Raw genomic sequence first — 22,620 nt, 5'->3', positions numbered from 1 at the left:
GAGCCTGCGACTAATGGAGAGGATGGAGAAAATGGGAAAATAAAGGAAAATGATGAATAACGTCTGCATCAATCATTTCAATAATGTATGCTGCTCGATGCTAACTTCAACTCCTTCCAGGCACTCCTGTCTGTCACTTAACAACCCGCTCGGCTCTCTGATCAGGTGTGTGTCACAAAGAACGAGCTGTCAAATACTAATTGAGGACATCAGTCTAAAGGAATCAACACCCACTTTCTCAAAACAGGCTGATCTCCTTCCAGTGCACATTCTACAGACCCGCAATATGGGCAACTGATTTTCCAACTTATTTGCAGCCTGCAATGCAATATTTTTGAGACACCTCCAGGACATGGTGCGAATGTACTTTGTAAATCAGAATTTTGATGGTTTTAGGATGTTACTGTAAACACACTGAAATCTCCCTTGCATTCACAGCTCCACCCACCTCCCCCAAATTCATCCCCTCCTCTCCTGGAGGTGCTGAGTCTGGCCGGGTTAGAGTGTCAGCCACCCTTGGCCATCGGCTTGCAGATGGAGAATGCCCATATAATTATTCAGCATCTGCAGGTGCAGAGGGAGGGAACCAAAGGGGGAAGGTAAAATCAAAGCAACTCTGGAAAATTACAAAACTTTCATCAATAGAAAGAAGAAAAAAAGACTTGTATTTATATCGCGTTTTTCACGACCACCGGGCGTCTCAAAGTGCTTTACAGCCAACGAAGTACTTTTGGAGTGTAGTCACTGTTGTATTGTGGGAAACGTGGCAGGAAATTTGCGCACAGCAAGCTCCAACAAACAGCAATGTGATAATGAACCACTGTTTTTGTTATGTTGCTTAATGGATAAATATTGACCAGGACACCAGGGATAACTCCCCTGTTCTTCTTCGAATTAGTGTCATGGGATCGTTTACTTCCACCTGAGAGGGCAGATGGAGCCTCGGTTTAACGTCTCATCCGAAAGACGTCACATCTGAATGGCGTCGAGATTACTTCATTCATTTTTGTGGCATATTGAGTGTCATGTATCTTACATTATTATATATACCTGTATCCTAACATGCTATACATGACTGTAATAAGATATGACCTGTAACCACCAGCATACCTTACCACCAGAGGTGCACTTACAAGAGACAGGTATATAAGGACAGGTCTCAGGCAAGTGCAGCATTCCAGAGCTGTGAAATAAAGGTGCAGGTCCAGAGTGACCTTGACTTCACTACATGCCTTGTGTGAATCTGTACTGAGGGGACAGGACTTTACAGTGGCGACGGATTACGGGATTACAGAATCCACAGAATGCCGAATAATGGATCAGATGAAAAGTACAATGCGGGAGACAATTGGGAGGACTTTATAGAAAGGCTCCAGCAAAGCTTTGTAACCAAAGACTGGTTAGGCGACGATAAGGCAGACAAGAGAAGAGCCCATCTCTTGACCAGCTGTGGCTCGAAAACATACGCTTTAATGAAGGATCTGTTGGCACCCGAGAAATCAGCAAGCAAGTCGTTTGAAGAATTGAGCACACTGGTAAGAGACCACCTGAAGCCAGCGAGCAGCCTACACATGGCCAGACACAGGTTCTACAAGTACAGACGCTGTGTGGGCCAGGGCATACCCGACTTCGTGGCGGAACTTCGGAGGTTGGCTAGTTTATGTGAGTTCTCCGATGAACTGAGGAGAGAAATACTGAGAGACCTTTTCATTGAAGGAATAGGCCATGCAGGCATATTCCGAAAGCTCATAGAGACCAAGAACCTGACCTTAGAGGCAGCAGCACTGGTTGCACAGACATTCTTAGTAGGGGAAGAAGAAACGAGGTTGATTTGTAATGCAGGTACGACAACTAACGAAATATCGGAAGAAGAAGTTCACAGCACTAAACAAGCTGCTACCCCGACACACAGACAAAACCGGGAGAACAGGCTCTCGACAGCAGGCAGAAGCCATCAAGGGCCACAGGAATGGCCGTTCACACCTCATCAACCCACAATGCGAGCAATCAACTACAAACTGAGAGAAGCTCAAGAGAGATCAGCCAGACGCAGCTCATTCTTTGGGAACACTTTGAACAATGGAACAGGTCTGTGCTGGAGGTGTGGGGGTGGGCACTCGTCAAGGGGATGTCAATTTCAGCAGGCTGTTTGCAGAAATTGTGAATATACAGGGCATTTGGCCCGCATGTGCAAAAAAACGGCAGCTCGGCTGGTATACGAATCGGATGGGTCGGAAAGCGGACCAGAAGATGGTGGAGACAGTACCCGGGACACCGGTGTACAGCGGGTCAACACGATCAATGGCCGCTGCTCCTACAACAGGACGCCTCCTATAATGATGAGGGTCCTACTCAACGGGATATCTGTCAACATGGACGCTCAACAATTTGAACAACTGTGGCCGCATAAAAGAGACAGACCAAAACTCACAAGGGTCGACACCAAACTAAGGACCTATACCAAAGAAATCGTACCAGTCCTTGGCAGCGCCATGCTCTCTGTCACACACAAAGGGACAGTGAACCAACTTCCTCTGTGGATTGTCCCCGGAGACCCCCCAGCACTGCTGGGGAGAAGCTGGCTGGTAAAACTAAACTGATGTCCATGCCATGTCATTAGAGGAACGGACCTCCTGCTCAACAGTTATAAAGCGATTTGAACATCTCTTTCAGCCAGATGTGGGCACTTTCAAAGGGGCCAAAGTCAAAATCTACATCACACAGGATGCTTGACCAGTCCATCACAAGGCCAGAGCTGTACCCTATGTGATGAGGGAATAGATTGAACACAAACTAGACAGGCTTTTGCGGGAAGGCATTATATCACCTGTGGAATTTAGCGACTGGGCAAGTCCCATCGTCCCAGTCATGAAGCCTGATGGATCCGTATGAATCTGTGGGGACTACAAATCTACCATAAGCAGAGTCTCCCTACAGGACCAGTACCCGCTGCCCAGAGCGGAGGACTTATTTGCCACATTGGCTGGAGGTAAACTTTTCTCAAAATTAGACCTCACATCTGCGGATATGACGCAAGAATTGACTGAGGAATCCAGGCTACTCACCACCATCAACACACATCGAGGCCTTTTCATGTACAATAGATGCCCATTCAGCATCAGGTCGGCAGCTGCCATATTCCAGCGCAACATGGAGAGTCTGCTCAAGTCCATCCCGGGGACGGTTGTATTTCAAGACGACATACTTATCACGGGCAGGGACACCGACTCCCAGCTCCGTAATTTGGAGGAAGTACTAAAACGGTTGGATCGGGTAGGCCTATGAGTCAAGAAATCCAAGTGCCTGTTTCTCGCACCCGATATTGAATTTTTGGGCAGAAGGATTGCCGCTGATGGAATCTGCCCAACAGAGTCCAAAACAGAAGCAATTCGCCTGGTACCCAGGCCCCGGAATGTCTCAGAACTGCGCACCTTTCTCGGGCTACTCAATTACTTTGGGAACTTTATGCAGAACTTAAGCACGCTGCTGGAGCCTCTCCACGTGCTACTCAGGAAGGGGTGCGATTGGTTTTGGGGGGACGCCCAGGAACGCGCCTTCAATAAGGCACGCAACCTTCTGTGTTCCAACAGTGTTTTGACTTTCTTTGACCCAGGTAAAAAGCTAGTTCTCACATGCGATGCGTCAGCGTATGGGGTCGGGTGCGTTTTGCAACATGTCAATAGTGCGGGCAAATTACAACCCATAGCTTATGCCTCCAGGTCACTTTCGCTGGCGGAGCGCAGGTACGGAATGGTAGAGAAGGAGGCGTTCGCGTGCGTGTATGGTGTCAAAAAGATGCACCAATACCTTTTCGGGACCAAGTTCGCGTTAGAAACCGACCACAAGCCCCTCACCGAGAGCAAGGCAATAAACGCCAACGCCTCGGCGCGAATTCAACGGTAGGCACTCATGCTGGCGTCCTACGACTGTACCATAAGGCACAGACCAGGCACAGACAACTGTGCCGATGCGCTCAGCAGGCTACCCCTGGCGACCACGGAAGGGTCTGACGAACAGGACTGTGAGATAGTCATGGCAATCAATGCCTTTGAGTCCACAGGTTCGCCCATGACGGCTCGCCAAATCAGAGCCTGGACGGCCAGCGACCCCACGTTATCCTTAGTAAAAAGATGTGTCCTAACCGGTGACTGGGCAGAGGCTCGTGATGCCTGCCCCAAGGAATTAAAACCCTTTCACAGGCGCATGCATGAGCTATCACTACAAGCAGACTGCCTGATGTGGGGCAGCCGAGTAGTCATGCCTCTGCGAGGCAGAGAGGCATTTGTCCTGGAACTCCACCGCGAGCACCCGGGGATCGTTCTCATGAAGGCCATAGCCAGATCCCACGTCTGGTGGCCTGGTATTGACGCGGACTTGGAGCTCTGCATCCGAAGGTGCACCATTTGTGTCCAACTCAGCAATGCCCCCAGGGAGGCTCCACTGAGCCCCTGGCCCTGGCCTACCAAACCGTGGTCGCGGGTGCACGTAGACTATGCGGGCCCATTCATGGGCAAAATGTTCCTCATAGTTGTAAATGCATTTTCAAAGTGGATCGAATGCACCATTTTAAACTTGAGTACAACCTCCATCACTGTGGAGAGCCTCGCAACCATGTTTGCAATGCACGGAATCCCTGACATATTGGTCAGTGACAATGGTCCGTGCTTCACCAGCGCAGAATTCCAAGACTTTATAATTGACCACGGCATAAATCACGTCAAGACGGCACTGTTCAAGCCGGCCTCCAATGGCCAGGCGGAGAGAGCAGTGCAAATCATTAAACAAGGCATGCTTAAAATCCAAGGTCCCACGCTGCAGGGTCGCCTGTCGCGACTGCTGCTGGCATACAGATCTCGTCCGCACTCACTGACTGGGATCCCCCCCGCACAACTGTTGATGAAAAGGACTTTAAAAACAAGGCTCTCATTAATCCTCCCAGACATACACGAAATCATTGAGGCAAAGCGCCGTAAGCTGACTGAGTACCATGGCAGAAATTCGAGGGGGTGATGGAATGAGATAGGGGACAAAGTGTTTATACTAAACTATGGCAGGGGTCCCAAATGGCTTGCAGGGACAGTAACGGGCAAGGAAGGAAACAGGCTACTGGTAGTACAAATGGACAATGGCAAAACCTGCCAGAGGCATGTCGACCAAGTCAAAAGCAGATTTACCAACAACACTGCAGAACCAGAGGCAGACTACAATGTGGAACTCGCACCACACCTGGTGGACAGACAGGGGGAACAACCTGAGGAAGGGGCAATCCCAACAGACAGCCCAGGCAAGTCAACAACAATCACACCAATCGAAACAGACAGCCCAGGCGAGATACCAGCAACCACACCCAAAGAAAAACAGACACCAAGGCAAACAACTGAACCACAACTCAGACGCTCCACGCGAGAGCGTAGACCACCTGTGAGACTGAACCTATAAAGACAATAAGACCTTGGGGGAGGGTGATGTCATGTATCTTATATTTTTATATATAACTGTATCCTAAGATGCTATACATGACCGTAATAAGATATGACCTGTAACCACCAGCATACCTTACCACCAGGGGTGCACTTGCAAGAGACAGATATATAAGGACAGGTCTCAGGCAAATGCAGCATTCCAGAGCTGTGAAATAAAGGTGCAGGTCCAGAGTGACCTTGACTTCACTACATGCCTCGTGTGAATCTGTACTGAGGGGACAGGACTTTACATTGAGGTTTCAAACTTTAACCAACAATGTTCAACAAGATAGTCAAGTCAGCCAGAAAAGACAGTTGTATCATTGGTCTCTGAGTCTCCTGCCCCTTATTAGGTGCTATAGGCAGTCCAGCACAAATCTAAAAGGTCAGAGAGCATAACAGTACGGTATAGCTAATGCATTCCCACTGCTATCAGCGTGTAACTGCTTTGTGTTGTAAGTGCATTGCACATTATATTGGAAACCTGACAGAGGCTACTGGATCAATTTAACCCCTGATTTTGACGATAATTATTTAAAAGGAAGAATTGATTTTGATTCATATGGCACCTTATCCTATGATTCAGTGATTCCCAAAGCATTTTGCAGAGAAACCCTAATTTTGCATGGCTCCTCAAGAAGGAATAAGGTATCATTTTTTAATACGAAAGCAAAATACTGCGGACGCTGGAAATCTGAAATATAACCAGAGAAATACTCAGCGGGTCAGGCAGCATCTGTGGAGCGAGAAACAGAGTTAATGTTTCAGGTCAGTGACCAATCAGTTCCGATGAAGAGTCATCGACCTGAAACGTTAACTCTGCTTCTCTCTCTCCACAAATGATGCCTGGCCTGCTGGGTATTTCTTTTGTTATATCTTGGTGAAAAAGTTCACTTGTTTTGCTTATTATTATATTAGTATTAATTGTAATTGGTACTTAATTTTTTTATGTTGCCGGTTAGGGCTGATTTTTTGAATGAGAAGACTTTTATTTCCAACTCCTATTTCAGCAACCAAAGTGGGCTGGATGGGAATTCCATTTGGTGATTCCAATGGCACTCCTGAACTCGGAGGAGGAAGAACAATTCTTGAAGGGAAAGGAAAGGCAGATGCAATTGTGCCTCATGTCTCATGTCAGTCATTATCACATGGTTGTCTGTGGGAGCTTGCTGTGCACACATTGGCTGCCACGTTTCCCACATTACAACACTGACTACATTCCAAAAAGTACTTCTATGGCTGTAAAGCGCCTTGAGACGTCCGGTGATCGTGAAGGGTGCTATATAAACGCAAGTCTTTCTTTTACACTCCACCTATTCTCGACTACATTAAATCGGCCAGAAAGTGTTTTCTGGACATGTCAGGGGAGAACTGTGTTCATGCTTCCACATCACAAAGAAGCTCGCCACATAGCTTGGAGACTGACCTGCAGACTGGTACCCCAGGGAAGGCTCTTCCTGCAGGTCGCAGCATCGCTGCTGAATTAAACTTTTCATCTTACCACCCCAACGCCCCAGCCATGTAACCTCCTGGGAAAGACAAAAAAAAACAAGAGAAAAATTTAGGGCCAGTAAGGGAAATAATACTCTGGAAAATTCCTCTCTGACACCCTCAGGCAATCAAAACCAGTCCAGGAGATCACATGGACCAAATTTTATCTGTAAAATACTTTCTATATAATGTGATTGCTGCCCCAGTCAAGAACCAATTCCCTCTTTGATGGCAGAGAGTCAGCCCCAACCACACCATGACTTACCTTGTCTTCTTTCCTGATCTTTTAAGAACATAAGAAATAGGAGCAGGAGTAGACCATTCGGCTCCTCGAGCCTGCTCCGCCATTCAATAAGATCATGGCTGATTTCCGACATCAACTCCACTTTCCCGCCCAATCTCTATGTCCCTTGATTCCTCTAGAGTCCCAAAATCTATCAATCTTAACCTTGAATATACTCAACGACTCAGTATCCACAGCCATTTGGGATAGATAATTTCAAAGATTCACAACCCTCTGATTGAAGACACTTCCCTCATCTCAGTCTTAAATGGCTGCCCCCTTATCCCGAGACTGTGCCCCCTCGTTCTAGACTCTCCAGCCAGGGGAAACAACCTCTCAGCATCTACCCTGTCAATCCTCAGAATCTTACACGTTTCAATGAGATCACCTCTCATTCTTCTAAAACTCCAGAAAATATAGGCCCATTCTTCTCAATCTCTCCTCATGAGACAACCCTCTCAAACCAGAAATCACTCTAGTGACCCTTAATTGCACCCCGTCTAAGGCATGTATGTCCGTCCTTTTCAATCTGGGTGGTGCCCCGGACAATAACCGCTTACCCCTTGACCTGTGGTTCACAATAAACTGACTGGGTTGGAAACAGGGCAAATGGTGCATTATCCAAGTCAAAGCGTGAACTTACCATGAATTTCAATGCAGAGAATTCAATTCGTGTCACAAAGGGCATGGCATTAGCAGACAGGATTGGCCGGCTGTAAGCAGGATTCAGAGAAGGGGCATTTTCACTTTAAGAGAGGCGCTTCGTCATGTTATACAGGGAAAGGCGTTTAGCACAAACTTTATTCCTCCCCCGGTCTCTTCACTCCTTCTGCCCTATGCAAATGAACATGAGCTGGGATTGCTGAATCCCATCAGACTTCAAGGGAGCCTTGGAAACGCGGGGAGGGGAGAAGGAGAAAGGAGGAAGGGAGGGGGGAGGAAAGGGGAATTGGGCAGGAGGGTGGCGGAGTAGGTTTAGATGGGAGACAACATCCCCACCACCACACACACACACCAAAAAACCCACAAGGATCATCAGCGCAACTTGTTCGGGAGAGGCGAGGCTGACAACTCCCAGTTCTTTCTGTCCGACCAAGTGTGTCTCTACAACATCTCAAAGTGACACAGAATGCGCCTGCAATTCAGCAGTTGGATGTTTGGGCTCCTGACTATCCTGGCAATCCTTCTGATTCTGGCAGATATTTCCGAAGTGGAGATGGAATTCGGGTAAGTGTGTGCATAGATTTATTGGCGATGTGTCCCCGTCCCCCCTCCCCCAGATGTCACTTTAGCCTGTAATGTTTTTTTTTAAAGGGTGCAGTTTCAGTCCTAGTACATTTCACATTTCTTTTGTCTGTTGTTACATGCCGGCTGGTTTCTGTGACTTTATTTAATGATTTCCCCCCCCCCACTCGTTAATAGGGAAATAGCCTGCCTGTTACTGTCTGATCTTATTCTGTAGCTTTATAATAAAATATGAGATTTTGCGGTCGAGTCAGAACCTGTCCCTATCCTACACAATCCCCTTGGTCACTGGCCTATTTATCGGTGATCACTCACCGAATATCGCCCACTGTCCTGTCTGAATGTTGTCTCCACTCTCTCTCTCTCTCTCATTATCTCTCTCCCTTCATGCTCTGCCTCTCCTCCATTCTCTTTGTTTGATTTCTTCTCTCCCCTCCTTATTCTCCTCCCTTTTGCTTCTCTTTGTTTCACACCCTCATCATTCCGTGCAAATCTCTCTTTCATTAACTGCCTCTTGTTTTTTTTCAATGTTTGTCTCCCTCCCTCTCTCACTCTCTGTTTGACTCTCTACCTTCTGTCTGTTTCTGTGTCTCCTGATCTGTCTCTCTCTCCTCTCTACCTTCTGTCTGTTTCTGCCTCTCAGTCTCTGTTTGACTGTCTATCTTTCTGTCTCTGTGTCTTTCTTTCTTCTCAATTTCTACTTGTTTATTCTGTCCTCTGCCACTATCTCCCACTATGTGTCTCCGTGTCTATCTGTGTGTGTGTATGTGTGTGTATTTGTGTCTGTACCTATCCCTATCTTTATTTGTTTCTGCCCCGACCGATTCTTATCTTTTCCAATGTTTCCCCTGTTGCAGTTTACCAACCTTCCTTGGGTGTAACATTGGTGTCACTTTATATGTAAAATGAAACGGTTCAATGTCACAGTCTGTGTCTATATTTTCATGCTTGCAATCTGATCCATGTAACCTCATAACACATTACAGGAGGACAGTAAATCATTCGAGAACAAGTGCCCCAGCACATCACAAAAACAATTAAACTTCACCTGATTTTCCCTTCCTATTTGAAAGTATTTTCATGTTATTTATTGTTATTATGCATGTACTAGAGTTTTTGATCTCATTGTAAAGTGAAGTGACAGAGCTGATGTCCCCAGCCTTGGTTTTACTGTGCAGTTCAGAAGGATTTACTTGTGATAATTACTGTATAAGGTTGTGCCCATCATGTTCTAGGTTTTATCACATTGTTTGAATGGTCTGTCCTATTCAAATGTCTCCACAGCCTTGCTCCACCTTCTATGAATGATTTTCTCCAGCCGCATGTCTCAGCCTGCATTCCCCCTCTCACCCTGACTCTGGATTACTGCTTGTTCCCCGTTTCCCCCACTGATCTTCAGTCACTGCGCCTCCACACACTCCAGTCTTTCGGACGAGACGTTAAACCGAGGCCCCATCTGCCCTCTCAGGTGGACGCAAAAGATCCCATGGCACTATTTCGAAGAGGAGCAGAGGAGTTCTCCCCGGCCAATATTTATCCCTCACCCAACATCACGAAAACAGATTATCGGGTCGTTATCAGATTGTCATTTGTGGAAGCATGCTGTGCGCAAATTGGCTGCTGCATTTCCCACAACAGCGACCACACTTCAAAAAGTGTTTAATTGGTTGTAAAGCACTTTTGGATGTCCTGAGGTCCTGAAAGGTGCTATATAAATGCAAGACTTTTTAAATCATATCACGTTGTTGTCTCAAAATCCTTTTAAAATCCCATTTCTTTGATCAGTTTGGTTCCCTGCCCAACCTTCACATCATCTGCTCAGCACCTTCATCTCCACCTTGGAGAATGCTCTGAAATATTTCCCGGTTTTCACATTCTACCCTATGCAAACTAGAGGTGATCCAAAACTCGGTTGCCTGTGTCCTAACTCGCACCAAGTCCCATTCACCCATCACCCTTGTGCTCGCTGACCTACTTTGGCTCCCGGTTAAACAACACCTCAATTTCAAAATTCTCATCTTGTTTTCAAATCCCTCCATGGCCTCGGCCCTCCCTGTCTCTGTAATCTCCTCCAGCCCCACAACCCCCCACCCCGCCCCGAGATACCTGCGCTCTTTTATTTCTGGCCTCTTGACCATCTCTGATTTTACTCGCTTAACCATTGGTGGCCGTGCCTTCTGTTGCTAAGGCCCCAAGCTCTGGAATTCCTTAAACGTCTCTGCCGCTCTACCTCTCTTTCCTCCTTCAAGACGCTCCTTAAAGCCTACCTCTTTCATCTGCCTTACTGCTCTTTATATGGCTCGGTGTCAAATTTTCTGTCTTATAATACTCCTGTGAAGTGCCTTGGGACTTCACAGGAGTATGGCATTTTATGGTAAAGGCGCTGGATAAATACAAGTTGCTATTGTTGACGATGTGTGATGTGAATAGCGGTGCTTGTTTTTATCTCCCTGGGGATGCCACCTGCCTGATTGTCGAACAGACTCTCGAAAAATTTTTAACAAAGTGGACGCCAAAAAAAAAAACTGTTTTTCTACCATACACCTAGAAAGCTGGCAGCTAATGCCAGTAATACAGCTGGGCACAGCAGGTGGGCACTGATGCCTTCTCATTTACCCTGCCCCCTCCAGACAGATTGCTTTCATCAGTCTGACTTCAATTCATTCACTGTGATCACTGACAGTTAAACCTGTGCAGGTTAACAATGCTGCTTTTCGGCTGACCCAGCGGCTCGTTTGGTAAATGCACTGCCCGAGTGCATTGCTGAACTGTGCAGAGTGTGCAAGTCCCAGTTTCAATCCCCGCCCGCGCTGATATCAGCCAGGGCTTCAGCTGCAGTTCAGCTCACAGAGTCTCCAGCCTTAATACATTTGGAAATTCCGCTGTGCAGTAGTCACAAGGCAACACAGACAAAGTCCTGCGAGTATTACACCCACACGCCCTACTGCTTGGGGAGTTTAATGTAGGGCTGAAGGATCCCGAAGAAGTGAAGCATCGTGACATGTTTGCAAAGGCGTTCTTATGTTGACATAACGGTTTCAGGAAAGTAACACTTGAGTAAAATCCTGCAATCCCCAAGCATTGCAGTTCACGGTAGCTCTGTTTGGGTGTGAGGTTGGGGACAGCAGCAAACAAGAAATTAGGGATGCGTGCAATAAAGGTACAGCAGTTATCGTGAGTGACTTTAATCTACATATAGATTGGGCTAACCAAACTGGTAGCAGTACGGTGGAGGAGGATTTCCTGGAGTATATTAGAGCTGGTTTTCTAGACCAATATGTCGAGGAACCAACTAGAGGGCTGGCCATCCTAGACTGGGTGATGTGTAATTAGAAAGGACTAATTAGCAATCTTGTTGTGTGAGGCCCCTTGGGGAAGAGTGACCATAATATGGTAGAATTCTTTATTAAGATGGAGAGTGACACAGTTAATTCAGAGACTAGGGTCCTGAACTTAAGGAAAGGTAACTTCGATGGTATGAGACGTGAATTGGCTAGAATAGACTGGTGAATGATACTTAAAGGGTTGACGGTGAATAGGCAATGGCAAACATTTAAGGATCACATGGATGAGCTTCAACAATTGTACATCCCTGTTTGGAGTAAAAATAAAACAGGGACTGTGGCTCAACTGTGGCTAACAAGAGAAATTAAGGATAGTGTTAAATCCAAGGAAAAGGCATATAAATTGATCAGAAAAAGCAGCAAACCCGAGGACTGGGAGAAATTTAGAATTCAGCAGAGGAAGACAAAACCTCCCCCCACCCTAAAGTCTTATTGGGATCACAGGTTGAGTCTCTCTGGTGGTTTACGCTCTCTTATAGAGCGCCTGAGTTGGGGCTCCGGTTGTTGGGCGCTGGCCTGAGTGTCTGCTGTTTGCGGTGCCTCAGGCCTGTCCGGACTGCCCACAGCGACTTGGTTCCTGTGTTCGGTCACCTGTGGAGGAGTGAACTCTATATCGTGTTCTTCCTCTGTTTCTTCTATGGGGTTGCTGAACATCCTTTTTGTTTGATCCACATGTTTGCGGCAGATTTGTCCATTGGTAAGTTTAACTACCAGAATCCTATTTCCCTCTTTGGCAATCACAGTGCCTGCGAGCCATTTGGGCCCTGCAGCGTAGTTGAGGACAAAAACAGGGTCATTTACATCAATACATCGCGTCCTCGCATTCCTGTCATGGTAGTGATATTGTGGCTGGCACCTGCTCTCGACAATTTCTTTCATGGTGGGGTATATAAGGGATAACCGGGTTTTGAGCGTCCTTTTCATTAGCAGCTCTGCAGGTGGAACCCCTGTGAGCGAGTGTGGTCGGGATCTGTACGCCAACAGGAGGCGTGATAAGCGCCTTTGTAGGGAACCCCCTTGAATTCTGAGCATTCCCTGTTTGATTATCTGCACTGCTCGTTCTGCCTGGCCGTTTGAGGCCGGCTTGAACAGTGCCGTTCTGACATGGTTAATTCCATTGCCTGTCATGAAGTCCTGGAATTCAGTGCTTGTGAAGCTCGGGCCATTGTTGCTGACCACGATGTCTGGTAGACCATGGGTGGCGAACATTGCCCGTAGACTTTCTACCGTGGCAGAGGATGTGCTTGAATTTAAAATATCACACTCGATCCATTTGGAGTAGGCGTCTACTACAACCAAAAACATTTTTCCCATGAAAGGACCTGCATAGTCCACATGGATGCATGACCATGGCTTGGCGGGCCAGGACCAGGGGCTAAGGGGGGCTTCCCTGGGCGCATTTCTGGGCACACGTGTTGCACCTGCGAACACAAAGTTCCAGATCTGCATCTATCCCTGGCCACCAAACATGTGACCTGGCAATTGCCTTCATCATGACAATGCCCGGGTGCTCATTGTGGAGTTCTCTGATGAACACCTCTCTGCCCATCTGGGGCATGACTACGCAGTTTCCCCACAGTAGGCAATCGCACTGAATCGAGAGTTCATCCCTGCGCCTGTGAAATGGTTTAAATTCCTCAGGGCATGCCCTGTACATGGTTGCCCAGTCCCTATTCAGGACACATTTCTTGACTAGAGACAATAGCGGGTCTCTATTTGTCCAGACTTTAATCTGACGGGCTGTCACGGGTGAGCCTTCGCTTCGGAAAGCTTCAACAGCCATGACCATCTCAGCAGCATGCTCGGTAGCCCCCTCAGTGGTGGCTAGTGGGAGCCTGCTGAGTGCATCGGCACAGTTTTCGGTGCCCAGTCTGTGCCGAATTGTGTAGTCATAGGCGGCTAACGTGAGTGCACAACTCTGTATGCGGGCCGATGCGTTTGCATTTATGGCCTTGTTGTCGGCCAAAAGGGACGTTAGGGGTTTGTGATCTGTCTCCAGCTCAAATTTCCTGCCAAACAGGTACTGGTACATTTTCTTTACCACATATACACATGCTAGCGCCTACTTTTCTACCATCCCGTAGCCCCTTTCTGCCTGGTTCAGACTTCTGGAGGCATAAACTACCGGCTGTAACTGACCCTTGGCATTGACATGCTGCAACACACACCCGACACCATAGGATGACGCATCTCACGTTAACACAAGTTTCTTAAATGGGTCATATAGCATTAACAGATTGTTGGAACATAACAAATTGCGTGCTCTATTAAAAGCCCTTTCCTGGCTGTCCCCCCAGACCCATTCGCGACCTTTGCGTAGGAGCACATGTAGCGGCTCTAGCAGCGTGCTCAATTTGGGAAGAAAGTTACCAAAATAGTTCAGGAGCCCCAGGAACGAACGCAGTTCCGTCGTGTTACGGGGTCTGGGTGCTCTCTTGGACGCCGTAGGGTTGATCCCGTCTGCTGCTACCCTCATCCCCAGGAATTCCACCTCTGGAGCTAGGAAGACGCACTTCGCCTTTTTCAGTCGCAGCCCTACCCGGTCCAGTCTGCGTAGCACCTCCTCCAGGTTGTGCAGGTGTTCTTCAGTATCGTAACCCGTGATGAGGATGTCGTCCTGAAAAACCACCGTCCCTGGAATCGACTTGAGGAGGCTTTCCATATTTCGTTGGAAGATCGTGGCGGCCGAGCGAATCCCGAATGGACATCTGTTGTACTCAAACAACCCCTTGTGTCTCGCCAGCTCCTGGGTCATGTAAGCTGAGGTCAGGTCCAATTTTGAAAAAAGTTTGCCACCGGATAGCGTCCCAAAGAGGTCCTCCGCTCTCGGTAGCGGGTACTGGTCTTGGTGTGACACCCGATTGATGGTGGCCTTGTAATCACCACATATCCTGACCGACCCATCCGCCTTGAGCACCGGCACAATCGGGCTCGCCCAGTCACTGAATTCGACTGGCAAGATGATGCCTTCCCTCAGCAGGCGGTCCAATTCGCCTTCTATCTTTTCCACGTATGGCACCGCTTTGGCCTTGTGGTGTACTGGCCTGGCGTCCGGTTTATGTGAATCACTACCTTGGCCCCTATGAAAGTGCCAATGCTGGGTTGAAATAATGAGTCAAATTTGTCCAGGATCTGTGAGCATGATACTCGCTCCACAGAGGAAATGGCATTGACATCGCCCCATTTCCAGTTCATGACAGCAAGCCAACTCCTCCCCAGTAGTTCGGGACCGTCCCCCGGGACAACCCAGAGTGGCAACCTGTTCTCCGAATCCTTGTGGGTCACGACTACCGTGGCGCTGCCTAGCACCGGAATAATCTCCTTTGTGTATGTCCATAGCTGTGCGTCAATCGGCGATAATTTTGGCCTCCTGGTCTTGGACGCCCACAACTGTTTGATACCCATCAGGGATTGGCTGGCCCCCGTGTCTAGCTCCATTGATACTGGGATGCCATTGAGGAGCACTTTCATCATTATCGGTGGCGTCCTGGTGTATGAATTGTATACGTGCTCCACATGAACTCGCTTCAGCTTCCAGCGATTTCCTCCAGCGTTCATTTCTGTAATTTCTGCAGGTATTTTGCTCATCTCTGCAAACTCCAGCTGAGTGTGTGCCTCCATGCCTCCAACATGAGCTGCTATTGGAAACAAAAGGTCCCTTGCCAGTTGATCATCCCTGACTGCCCCTGTGATTGTCTTTGAGTGCGCCATTAACAGGTGTTGATGGCCCCATTACTGGCCACATTGTCCCTTGCAATGGCGTGAATCGCCGTTCAGCTTGCCATTGTCTCTGTCGAACTCCCCCTCTGGTTTCGACTACATGTTGGGGCATGCCCGACTGCCCTTGTCTGCCTGGAGAACTGTGGGCTGCTTTAACAATGTTGAATCTCTGTCCCAACCATTCCTTAACACAGTACCTCTCGTCTGTTCTGCTAGTGGCCATGCTCGCGTGGTTTAAATCCCAGTTTCTCGTCGCCATTGATACGTCCTTGCTATACAATATAAATGCACACGGGGCCATTGAGAGAAGGTCAGTCTGTGACCTGTCATTTATTCCTTAGCACTCAAGTGATGGAAGTGGGTGGAGCTTCCCCTTTTATATCTGAAGATCCAGGTTAGGAGTGTCTCCCACAAGTTCACTACCTTGTGGTCATTGTTCTCACAGTGTACAACTTCGGTCAGATTATACATGGGTTACAATGCTGGTTGAATACATGACACTGAACTTAAGGAAAGGTAACTTCGATGGTATGAGACGTGAATTGGCTAGAATAGACTGGCAAATGATGCTTAAAGGGGTGACGGTGGATAGGCAATGGCAAACATTTAAGGATCACATGGATGAGCTTCAACAATTGTACATCCCTGTTTGGAGTAAAAATAAAACGGGGACAGTGGCTCAACCGTGGCTAACAAGAGAAATTAAGGATAGTGTTAAATCCAAGGAAAAGGAATATAAATTGGCCAGAAAAAGCAGCAAACCTGAGGACTGGGAGATATTTAGAATTTAGCAGAGGAGAACAAAGGGTTTAATTAGGGGAGGGAAAATAGAGTATGAAAGGAAGCTTGCCGGGAACATAAAAACTGACTGCAAAAGCTTCTATAGATATGTGAAGAGAAAAAGATTAGTGAAGACAAACGTAGGTCCCTTGCAGTCAGATTCAGGTGAATTTATAATGGAGGACAAAGAAATGGCAGACCAATTGAACAAATACTTTAGTTCTGTTTTCATGAAGGAAGACACAAATAACGTTCCGGAAGTATTAGGAGACCAAGGGTCTAGTGAGAAGGAGGAACTGAAGGATATTCTTATTAGGTGGGAAATTGTGTTCGGGAAATTGATGGGATTGAAGGCTGATAATTCCCCGGGGCCTGATAGTCTGCATCCCAGAGTACTTAAGGAAATGGCCCTAGAAATAGTGGATGCATTGGTGATCATTTTCCAACAGTCTACCGACTCTGGATCAGTCCCTATGGACTGGTAGCTAGCTAATGTAACACCACTTTTTTAAAAAGGAGGGAGAGATAAAACAGTAATTATAGATTGGTTAGCCTGACATCAGTAGCGGGGAAAATGTTGGAATCAATTATTAAAGATGAAATAGCAGTGACAGGATCAGTCCAAGTCAGCATGGATTTATGAAAGGGAAATCATGCTTGACGAATCTTCTGGAATTTTTTGAGGATGTAACTAGTAGAATGGACAAGGGAGAACCAGTGGATGTGGTGTATTTGGACTTTCAAAAGGCTTTTGACAAGGTCCCACACAAGAGATTGGTGTGCAAAATTAAAGCACATGGTATTGGGGGTAATGTACTGATGTGGATAGAGAACTGGTTGGCAGACAGGAAGCAGAGAGTTGGGATAAACAGGTCCTTTTCAGAATGGCAGGCAGTGACTAGTGGGGTGCCGCAGGGCTCAGTGCTGGGACCTCAGCTCTTTACAATATACATTAATGATTTAGATGAAAGAATTGAGTGTAATATCTCCAAGTTTGCAGATAACACTAAACTGGGTGGCGGTGTGAGCTGTGAGGAGGATGCTAAGAGGCTGCAGGGTGACTTGGACAGGTTGGGTGAGTGGGCAAATGCATGGCAGATGCAGTATAATATGGATAAATGTGAGGTTATCCACTTTGGGGGCAAAAACACGAAGGCAGAATATTACCTGAATGGCGGCAGATTAGGAAAAGGGGAGATGCAACGAGACCTAGGTGTCAAGGTATATCAGTCATTGAAAGTTGACATGCAGGTACAGCAGGCGGTGAAGAAGGCAAATGGTATGTTGGCCTTCATAGCTAGGGGATTTGAGTATAGGAGCAGGGAGGTCTTACTGCAGATGTACAGGGCCTTGGTGAGGCCTCACCTAGAATATTGTGTTCAGTTTTGGTCTCCTAATCTGAGGAAGGACGTTCTTGCTATTGAGGGAGTGCAGCGAATGTTCACCAGACTGATTCCCAGCATGGCTGGACTAACATATGAGGAGAGATTAGAAACATAGAAACATAGAAAATAGGTGCAGGACTAGGCCATTCAGCCCTTCTAGCCTGCACCGCCATTCAATGAGTTCATGGCTGAACATGCAACTTCAGTACCCCCTTCCTGCTTTCTCGCCATACCCCTTGATCCCCCGAGTAGTAAGGACTTCATCTAACTCCCTTTTGAATATATTTAGTGAATTGGCCTCAACAACTTTCTGTGGTAGAGAATTCCACAGGTTCACCACTCTCTGGGTGAAGAAGTTTCTCCTCATCTCGGTCCAAAATGGCTTACCTCTTATCCTTAGACTGTGACCCCTGGTTCTGGACTTCCCCAACATTGGGAACATTCTTCCTGCATCTAACATGTCTAAACCCGTCAGAATTTTAAACGTTTCTATGAGGTCCCCTCTCATTCTTCTGAACTCCAGTGAATACAAGCCCAATTAATCCAGTCTTTCTTGATAGGTCAGTCCCACCATCCCAGGAATCAGTCTGGTGAATCTTCGCTGCACTCCCTCAATAGCAAGAATGTCCTTCCTCAAGTTAGGAGACCAAAACTGTACACAATACTCCAGGTGTGGCCTCACCAAGGCCCTGTACAACTGTAGCAACACCTCCCTGCCCCTGTACTCAAATCCCCTCGCTATGAAGGCCAACATGCCATTTGCTTTCTTAACCGCCTGCTGTACCTGCATGCCAACCTTCAATGACTGATGTACCATGACACCCAGGTCTCGTTGCACCTTCCCTTTTCCTAATCTGTCACCATTCAGATAATAGTCTGTCTCTCAGTTTTTACCACCAAAGTGGATAACCTCACATTTATCCACATTATACTTCATCTGCCATGCATTTGCCCACTCACCTAACCTATCCAAGTCACTCTGCAGCCTCATAGCATCCTCCTCGCAGCTCACACTGCCACCCAACTTAGTGTCATCCGCAAATTTGGAGATACTACATTTAATCCCCTCATCTAAATCATTAATGTACAGTGTAAACAGCTGGGGCCCCAGCACAGAACCTTGCGGTACCCCACTAGTCACTGCCTGCCATTCTGATAAATACCCATTTACTCCTACTGTTTGCTTCCTGTCTGACAACCAGTTCTCAATCCACGTCAGCACACTACCCCCAATCCCATGTGCTTTAACTTTGCACATTAATCTCTTGTGTGGGACCTTGTCGAAAACCTTCTGAAAGTCCAAATATACCACATCAACTGGTTCTCCCTTGTCCACTTTACTGGAAACATCCTCAAAAAATTCCAGAAGGTTTGTCAAGCATGATTTCCCTTTCACAAATCCATGCTGACTTGGACCTATCATGTCACCATTTTCCAAATGCACTGCTATGACATCCTTAATAATTGATTCCATCATTTTACCCACTACTGAGGTCAGGCTGACCGGTCTATAATTCCCTGTTTTCTCTCTCCCTCCTTTTTTAAAAAGTGGGGTTACATTGGCTACCCTCCACTCGATAGGAACTGATCCAGAGTCAATGGAATGTTGGAAAATGACTGTCAATGCATCCGCTATTTCCAAGGCCACCTCCTTAAGTCCTCTGGGATGCAGTCCATCAGGCCCTGGGGATTTATCGGCCTTCAATCCCATCAATTTCCCCAACACAATTTCCCGACTAATAAAGATTTCCCTCAGTTCCTCCTCCTTACTAGACCCTCTGACCCCTTTTATATCCGGAAGGTTGTTGGTGTCCTCCTTAGTGAATACTGAACCAAAGTACTTGTTCAATTGGTCTGCCATTTCTTTGTTCCCTGTTATGACTTCCCCTGATTCTGACTGCAGGGGACCTACGTTTGTCTTTACTAACCTTTTTCTCTTTACATACCTATAGAAACTTTTGCAATCCGCCTTAATGTTCCCTGCAAGCTTCTTCTCGTACTCCATTTTCCCTGCCCTAATCAAACCCTTTGTCCTCCTCTGCTGAGTTCTAAATTTCTCCCAGTCCCTGGGTTCGCTGCTATTTCTGGCCAATTTGTATGCCACTTCCTTGGCTTTAATACTATCCCTGATTTCCCTAGATAGCCATGGTTGAGCCAACTTCCCTTTTTTATTTTTACGCCAGACAGGAATGTACAATTGTTGTAGTTCATCCATGCGGTCTCTAAATGTCTGCCATTGCCCATCCACAGTCAACCCCTTAAGTATCATTCGCCAATCTATCCTAGCCAATTCACGCCTCATACCTTCAAAGTTAGTCTTCTTTAAGTTCTGGACCATGGTCTCTGAATTAACTGTTTAATTCTCCATCCTAATGCAGAATTCCACCATATTATGGTCACTCTTCCCCAAGGGGCCTCGCACAATGAGGTTGCTAATTAATCCTCTCTCATTACACAACACCCAGTCTAAGATGGCCTCCCCCCTAGTTGGTTCCTCGACATATTGGTCTAGAAAACCATCCCTTATGCACTCCAGGAAATCCTCCTCCACCGTATTGCTTCCAGTTTGGCTCGCCCAATCTATGTGCATATTAAAGTCACCCATTATAACTGCTGCACCTTTATTGCATGCAGCCCTAATTTCCTGTTTGATACCCTCCCCAACATCACTACTACTGTTTGGAGGTCTGTACACAACTCCCACTAACGTTTTTTGCCCTTTGGTGTTCTGCAGCTCTACCCATATAGATTCCACATCATCCAAGCTAATGTCCTTCCTGGAGCGACTGGCCCTGTATTCACTGGAGTTTGGAAGGATGAGAGGGGATCTCATAGAAACATATAAAATACTGACGGGACTGGACAGGTTAGATGCAGGAAGAATGTTTCCGCTGTTGGGGAAGTCCAGAACCAGGGGACACAGTCTAATGATAAGGGGTAAGCCATTTAGGACTGAGATGAGGAGAAACTTCTTCACTCAGAGAGTTGTTAACCTGTGGAATTCCCTATCGCAGAGAGTTGTTGATGCCAGTTCATTGGATATATTCAAGAGGGAGTTAGATATGGCCCTTATGGCTAAAGGGATCAAGGGGTATGGATAGAAAGCAGGAAAGGGGTACTGAGGTGAATGATCAGCCATGATCTTATTGAATGGTGGTGCAGGCTTGAAGGGCCGAATAGACTACTCCTGCACCTATATTCTATGTTTCTATGGAACATGATAGGGGATGAGGCCTTTGTTTAGTGCTGCCTCTGGGCCTGGACAACTTTGGGTCCCACATGTTGTTTACAATGCTGAGGACCGGCGGGTGGGCAGTGGGGGAACGGACGGATTGAGGATGAGGGAGGCAGGTCTTTATCTCACCTGCAACGGCTTCTCCTCCCACTCCTGCATCGTTACCTCTGGTGTCCCCCAAGGATCTATCCTTGGCCCTCTCCTATTTCTCATCTACATGTTGCCCCTTGACAACATCATCTGAAAACACGGCGTCAGTTTCCACGTGTACGCTGATGACACCCAGCTCTACCTCACTGCCACTTCTCTCGACCACTTCACGGTCTCTACATTGTCAGACAGCTTGTCCGAAATCCAGTTCTGGATGAGCAGAAATGTTCTCCAATTAATATTAGGATGATCGAAGCCATTGTTTTTGGTCCCCGTCACAAACTCCGTTCACTAGCCACTAACACCATCCCTCTTCCCAACTTCTGTCTGAGGCTGAACCACACTGTTCAGAACCTTGGTGTCATATTTAAGCCTGAAATGAGCTTTCAACCACATATCCATAGCATAACTAAGACTGCCTATTTCCACTTCCGTAACATCATCCAACATTTCCCTCCTAATTAAATTATATTATTGAATGATGGAACAGTCTCAAAGGGCTGATTGGCCTATTCCTGTTCCTATGTTCCAGTTCCATCTGACACTCCTCCCCAGTTTAAGCTCACATTCTTTTCCCCCTTCCCCAATTCAGGATGGCACTTTTCTCCCACCTTGCTTCTTCCATCCACTGCTGGCATTCTTCTTCCCCCTTCTCTTCACCTCCACTAACTCCCCCCCCCCCCCCCCACACCCCCCCACCTCAGTTCTTGCTGGCACTCCCTTACTTTCCCTCAAAAATGGTGTTCGCAATTATCCTCTCAATCCACCTCCCAGTTCCTATCTGCCTCTGTTCCAAGGGATTAAATGTTACTGCACATGCTCAGTGAATGTTTAAGAACTCGTGGCAATGTTCGAAGATTGAAAGTAATTGATAGAAGGATTGGAGGGGAGATAAGGAAACATTACTTCGCCCAGAGGGTGGCGGGGGTCTGGAACTCACTGCCTGAAAGCCTCATCACATTTAAAAGGTACTTGGATGTGCACTTAAAGAGCCATAACCTGCAGGATTACGGACCTAGTGCTGGAAGGTGGGATTAGGCTGGGTAGCTCTTTTTCGACCGGCACGGACACAATGGGCCGAAATGGCCTCCTGTGTCTTAATTTTCTAAAATTCTCTGAGCAGGGAGTTCCCTCTTGATGGCCTGTTTGTAGAATGTTTCTGCATGCAAAATGGCTACAGCATTTACATATACAATAATGGTCTCATTTATCTCAGCAGTAGTTCAATGTAGAGCTGCTTCCCCAATCAGGCCCTCCCAGAGGGGAACTCACTGGGGGTCCTCAACGGGAAAATCAAAAGCATCTTGTGAAACAAATTGTACAGATCCCCACTCACAGTGTGCAGTGGTTTTCACTCCCTTTGAGCAACAGCAGTAGATGGCAGTCAGCGTGACCTTCCATTAAGGTTTGTTACTTCTCTAATTCTTCCCCAGGCTCGATTACAGTTGGAGACTGATACTTGGAGGTTGAGTAATATTAGTAACAAGGGCAGTGAAGCATTTATATGACATTCCTCTCTGCTGTT

At 47.1% G+C, this 22,620-nt stretch overlaps 1 protein-coding gene across 1 annotated transcript in view; it reads left to right on the top strand.

Moving 5' to 3' along the window:
* The first annotated feature begins 8,221 nt into the window (after positions 1-8,221).
* Positions 8,222-22,620, top strand: part of LOC139227612 (alpha-2,8-sialyltransferase 8B-like) — a 49,232-nt gene continuing 34,833 nt past the window's right edge. The window contains exon 1 of the mRNA XM_070858490.1: positions 8,222-8,463. Within this exon, the coding sequence (XP_070714591.1) occupies positions 8,366-8,463 (98 nt within the window). The 5' untranslated portion in view covers positions 8,222-8,365. The remainder of the gene's footprint in view (positions 8,464-22,620) is intronic.

This window comes from Pristiophorus japonicus, chromosome 17 (assembly GCF_044704955.1).
Source record: "Pristiophorus japonicus isolate sPriJap1 chromosome 17, sPriJap1.hap1, whole genome shotgun sequence".
In the NCBI taxonomy this organism is placed as follows: Eukaryota; Metazoa; Chordata; class Chondrichthyes; family Pristiophoridae; genus Pristiophorus; species Pristiophorus japonicus.
This window is presented reverse-complemented; position numbering and strand designations above follow the sequence as displayed.